The sequence below is a fragment of the Salmo trutta genome, chromosome 23, assembly GCF_901001165.1.
Source record: "Salmo trutta chromosome 23, fSalTru1.1, whole genome shotgun sequence".
NCBI classification, from domain to species: Eukaryota; Metazoa; Chordata; class Actinopteri; order Salmoniformes; family Salmonidae; genus Salmo; species Salmo trutta.
The window spans coordinates 24,188,412-24,194,411 of NC_042979.1; the positions used below are offsets into that span (position 1 = coordinate 24,188,412).

Sequence of the window (6,000 nt, forward strand, 5' to 3'; positions counted from 1 at the left end):
TACAGACCTGTAGAGATGGACAGACAGACAGACAGAATTAGAGGAGACTAACATACAGACCTGTAGAGATGGACAGACAGACAGACAGACATAATTAGAGGAGACTAACATACAGACCTGTAGAGATGGACAGACAGACAGAATTAGAGGAGACTAACATACAGACCTGTAGAGATGGACAGACAGACAGAATTAGAGGAGACTAACATACAGACCTGTAGAGATGGACAGACAGACATAATTAGAGGAGACTAACATACAGACCTGTGGAGATGGACAGACCGACAGAATTAGAGGAGACTAACATACAGACCTGTAGAGATGGATGGACGGACGGACGGACAGAATTAGAGGAGACTAACATACAGACCTGTGGAGATGGACAGACAGACAGACAGAATTAGAGGAGACTAACATACAGACCTGTAGAGATGGACAGACAGACAGAATTAGAGGAGACTAACATACAGACCTGTAGAGATGGACAGACAGAATTAGAGGAGACTAACATACAGACCTGTAGAGATGGACAGACAGAATTAGAGGAGACTAACATACAGACCTGTAGAGATGGACAGACAGAATTAGAGGAGACTAACATACAGACCTGTAGAGATGGACAGACAGAATTAGAGGAGACTAACATACAGACCTGTAGAGATGGACAGACAGACAGAATTAGAGGAGACTAACATACAGACCTGTAGAGATGGACAGACAGACAGAATTAGAGGAGACTAACATACAGACCTGTAGAGATGGACAGACAGACAGACATAATTAGAGGAGACTAACATACAGACCTGTAGAGATGGACAGACAGACAGAATTAGAGGAGACTAACATACAGACCTGTAGAGATGGACAGACAGACATAATTAGAGGAGACTAACATACAGACCTGTGGAGATGGACAGACCGACAGAATTAGAGGAGACTAACATACAGACCTGTAGAGATGGATGGACGGACGGACGGACAGAATTAGAGGAGACTAACATACAGACCTGTGGAGATGGACAGACAGACAGACAGAATTAGAGGAGACTAACATACAGACCTGTAGAGATGGACAGACAGACAGAATTAGAGGAGACTAACATACAGACCTGTAGAGATGGACAGACAGACATAATTAGAGGAGACTAACATACAGACCTGTGGAGATGGACAGACCGACAGAATTAGAGGAGACTAACATACAGACCTGTAGAGATGGATGGACGGACGGACGGACAGAATTAGAGGAGACTAACATACAGACCTGTGGAGATGGACAGACAGACAGACAGAATTAGAGGAGACTAACATACAGACCTGTAGAGATGGACAGACAGACAGAATTAGAGGAGACTAACATACAGACCTGTGGAGATGGACAGACAGACAGAATTAGAGGAGACTAACATATAGACCTGTGGAGATGGACAGACAGACAGACAGACAGAATTAGAGGAGACTAACATACAGACCTGTAGAGATGGACAGACAGAATTAGAGGAGACTAACATACAGACCTGTAGAGATGGACAGACAGAATTAGAGGAGACTAACATACAGACCTGTAGAGATGGACAGACAGAATTAGAGGAGACTAACATACAGACCTGTAGAGATGGACAGACAGAATTAGAGGAGACTAACATACAGACCTGTAGAGATGGACAGACAGAATTAGAGGAGACTAACATACAGACCTGTAGAGATGGACAGAATGGAATGGTAAAGAGAATGTGACATGGATCGAAGATAGAACCTTTACATGTACGATTCAATGGAGTGGCCTTGGTAAAGAATAGAAACTGAAGACATTGTCAGCATCCTTTCTACTCTTCCTCTTTATTTCTTTCCCATGGCTCTGAAATCCAGTCCACTCATCCTCCTCTCATCCTGGATACTGTATTGTGACCTCTTGTTTTCTGCCCCCCTACTGCTCTCCTTTCTACTGCTCTCCTTTCCTCCTCTCACCCAGCCCCCTCTCACTCACTCATCCCCAGGCTCATGATGAACTTTTCTCCTCTCTCTCGCTCTTTCTGCTTATTGAGCGTGTTCATTCTCCCTGCTCCGCTGGAGGAGAGGGTTTTTATAGTCCCCTAATGAAACTGAGACCTGCTCTCATAAATGAATGAAATCAAATCCAATTTTATTCAAATCAAAGTTTATTTGTCACGTGCGCCGAATACAACAGGTGACCTTACAGTGAAATGCTTACTTACAGGCTCTAACCAATAGTGCAAAAAGGTATTAGGTGAACAATAGGTAGGTAAATAAATAAAACAACAGTAAAAAGACAGGCTATATTCAGTAGCGAGGCTATGAAAGTAGCGAGGCTACATACAGACACCGGTTAGTCAGGCTGATTGAGGTGTATGTCCATGTAGATATGGTTAAAGTGACTATGCATATATGATGAAGAGAGAGTAGCGGCAGCGTAAAAGAGGGGGTGGCGGGACACAATGCAGATAGCCCGGTTAGCCAATGTGCGGAGGCACTGGTTGGTCGGCCCAATTGAGGTAGTATGTACATGAATGTATAGTTAAAGTGACTATGTATATATGATAAACAGAGAGTAGCAGCAGCGTAAAAACATGGGTTAGGGGGGCACACAATGCAAATAGTCCGGGTAGCCATTTGATTAACTGTTCAGGAGTCTTATGGCTTGGGGGTAAAAACTGTTGAAGCCTTTTTGTCCTAGACTTGGCACTCCGGTACCGCTTGCCACATGTTTTGTAAACAACAGGTGTAGACTAACAGTGAAATGTTTACTTACGGGTCCTTCTCAATGTAGAGAGAAAGAAAATAGAGGAAAAATAATAACCCAATAATAAATACACATGAGTAACGATAACTTGGCTCTATACACGGAGTACCAGTACCGAGTCGATGTGCAATGGTACGAGGAGGTGGATATGTACATATAGGTAGGGATAAAGTGACTAGGCAACAGGATAGATAATAAACAGTAGCAGCAGCTTATGTGAGTCAAAAGAGTTGGTGCAAAAAGGGTCAATGCAGGTATTCCAGATAGCTATTGGTTAACTATTTAGCAGTCTTATGTCTTGGGGAGTGGGGAGTATGACAATGCTTACAAATATTTAGAATTAAGTTGTTTGGACGTTAGAAGCATTTTCTGTCACGCTCAAGTACAGTACATGCCACGCTCCCTCTCCACCTTTACACGTTCCCTCACACTCTGAGTCATACGCCTCTGTCTTTGACACTTTCCTGCTTTCTCTCTCAATCACACTCACACATATAGTACTTAAAACACACTCCCTCCCTCTCTTTCATCAATTTCTCACCTTAATAAAGCAGTATCTGTGGAGGCTTCAGTACCAGCCCTGTTTAAAGCCCCAGTCTCACATCATCTACTCAGACATTAACTCCATTATCCATACCGCCATCTTGTTATACCTTTTGTCTCAATTTGCTGTGGTGATCCTGCTCCTCCTTCCTGCTGTTTTTACGACCGCGTGGAGGTCACTGTGGTCAGGCTGTACTCTCTTCAAGGACCCTGACCACCACCACTGCTTTCACTCAGATTTATCCCTCAGTGTGTGTGTCTGTTGGTCTCTGTGTTTGTGTGTGCATGCGTATTCGCCTTTTTTCTCTGTGCGTGTGTGTGCTCTTGCTTGCTCACTCATGACGGAGGAGAAGGAAGAGAACAGCGGGAGAGGAGAAGGAAGAGTAGTGATATGCAATAACTCCCCACGTCAGCCCTGAGCAAGGAGAAACTTGTATGACAAGCGGCTTATTCAGCGGCTCACGCTGAAAGATTTAATATATCCCCTATTTGGTGTATAATCTCCAGGTTGGACTGTGGTCAGATTGGGACTGCTTACCTAACTAGGAGTGGATCTGATGGCCTTCTATTGCAGGGAGGAGAGAAGCTGTCCTATAGCCTACTGTCATAAATAGTCAGGAATACATTAAGCTGTCCTGGTTGAAAGATAGCCCAGGGAGGGAGGAAGATTTGTGTTTGTGTTGAATTGTGATGGTGGGGAGGCTCTGAGAGAGTAGACAGAATATAGGACTGTAGGTTTCTTAACCAAGACATGTTTCCTCTTTTCCTCATTATTGGTATTTTATATGGCACACTCACTCACTGTCTCCCCTTCCTCTCTCCCTCTTTGTGTCTGTTTATATCTTTCCTCTCATCTCTCTCTCAATCTCCCCCTCTTCCCTTCTCTCTTCCCCTCTCTCTTCCCTTCCCTCTACCCCTCTCTCTTCCCCTCTCTCTTCCCTTCTTTCTACCCCTCTCTCTTCCCCTCTCTCTTCCCTTCTTTCTACCCCTCTCTCCTTCTCAGGATCTGATGGCTAAAGTACGTGCCATGCTGGCTGCCCCTAAGACCTTCCAGCCCAACACTTCCTGAAGAGGCTTAGCTTTATAGCAGCTGATTGGAAAAAGGGTGGAGCTTCACCATGTCTGCCTCTCTATGACGACAGCCTCCAGCGACAGGCCCTCAACCAATCAGCAGGCAGCGTCTTTTGCCTGGAACTGTTTCCTCTGTCTGACTTTTATTTAATCTACTTTTGATACTTAACTGGGTGAGCGTATCTACAGTATGTTTCAAATGGCAGTAGATGTGAAGCGAGCAGAGTAGATTAGCTCGTAAATCAAATACGTGGGACTGTTCTACGTGTCGAGAGAGTGCCTGCATCACAGCAATGGTCACACAGCAACCTGCTAAAGTTTGGATGCCCCTGTTCCCAACATCTGTTTTCAGCACGAATAAAGACAACAGAGCTTCAAAGCGCAGAAATAATTAATAAAGTAAATTGCATCTTTCAAAAAACGAATTCTATGTTCTCCAAATTGATGACGGAGAGCTTTGCAGTGTAATTGTGCAGCTGCCAGAGCGCCTGAATGCTATCCTTCTGTGAAGGATTGTTTTCTTCATTTCTTTCTCACTTTCTCCCTCTTCATCTCTTTCCATCTCCGTATGTCTCTTCATTTCTCTTTCTCTCACTCTTTTGCCAGGTCAGTTTTAAGCTGGGGTCTCTATTTCCAGTCTGTTGTCAATCACTTCCAGTGTGTGGCCTTCAATTTTTGTTTCTAAGTTTGTACATGGCTGATTGTGGAGCTGCTTTCTTAACACGAACTGTCAATAAAGTTTGAATGATGATTTAGCAAAGTGTTAAGGTGTTCTCAGTCAGTGGAATCTGTCTGGTACATAAAGGTCAGGGCTCACGTTTCCTATGAATTTAATTCAATTAACCTCAACAGTTAATTATTGGTTGGAAATGAATGAGCAAATATTGACATAGCAGAAATAGATTAAGTAGAGATACAGTCATACATGCTCCCTCTTTTAAGGACAAAGCAGACCGTGCAAATGAAGGTTAAAAGCAACAGTGGTTACCAGGGCTGGAGTGAGGGTAAATCATGAGGGAGCGGTCTCCTCACACAAACTGTCCACAAAACACAGGGACATTCCTTTCTCTCACACAGAAACGCAAAGGCGTCTGAGCAGGTTTCTAGGTCCACCCCAGGGATGAGGGAACATATCTGAGTGTCCCAGTAGCACACAGGGAGCTGGGGCCCCTAGCATCCGTGTATCTTTCATGCTCTACTGTGTCATCATCATCCCACTGAGGCCATGGCCCAGCCTCACACACACAGCAGCCACACTAACTATACACACTGTATACATCCAGTGTCAGTCTAACTATATACACACACTATGTTCATCCACTGTGTCACTTTTTTAATCCACTCTGTCACTATTTTAATCCACTGTGTCACTATTTTCATCTACTCTGTCACTGTATTCATCCACTCTGTCACTTTTGTTCTCAGTCCTTGAAATTGCACATTCCTCACTTGTTTGGTTTTCCTTAGTGTCATTGTCTGAATCAAGTGAAAAATAATGCAGACCTTCTGCAAAAGGCTTAAGCAGTATAATACTACTGGAAGCAAACCATTTTTTGCAGCTGGTCTGCTTTACTCAGTACAATGGTGCTGTGTACTGAAAGGTTTGTATAGATCATTTGCCTTTT

General features: G+C 43.9%; 1 protein-coding gene across 4 annotated transcripts in view; it reads left to right on the top strand.

The window, feature by feature from the left end:
- Positions 1 to 5,135, top strand: part of LOC115159637 (splicing factor, suppressor of white-apricot homolog) — a 128,734-nt gene extending 123,599 nt beyond the window's left edge. For all 4 annotated transcript variants that reach the window (XM_029709557.1, XM_029709558.1, XM_029709560.1 and 1 more), the window contains one exon: positions 4,308 to 5,135. In XM_029709557.1, the coding sequence (XP_029565417.1) occupies positions 4,308 to 4,373 (66 nt within the window). In that variant the 3' untranslated portion in view covers positions 4,374 to 5,135. The remainder of the gene's footprint in view (positions 1 to 4,307) is intronic.
- Positions 5,136 to 6,000: the final 865 nt, after the last annotated feature.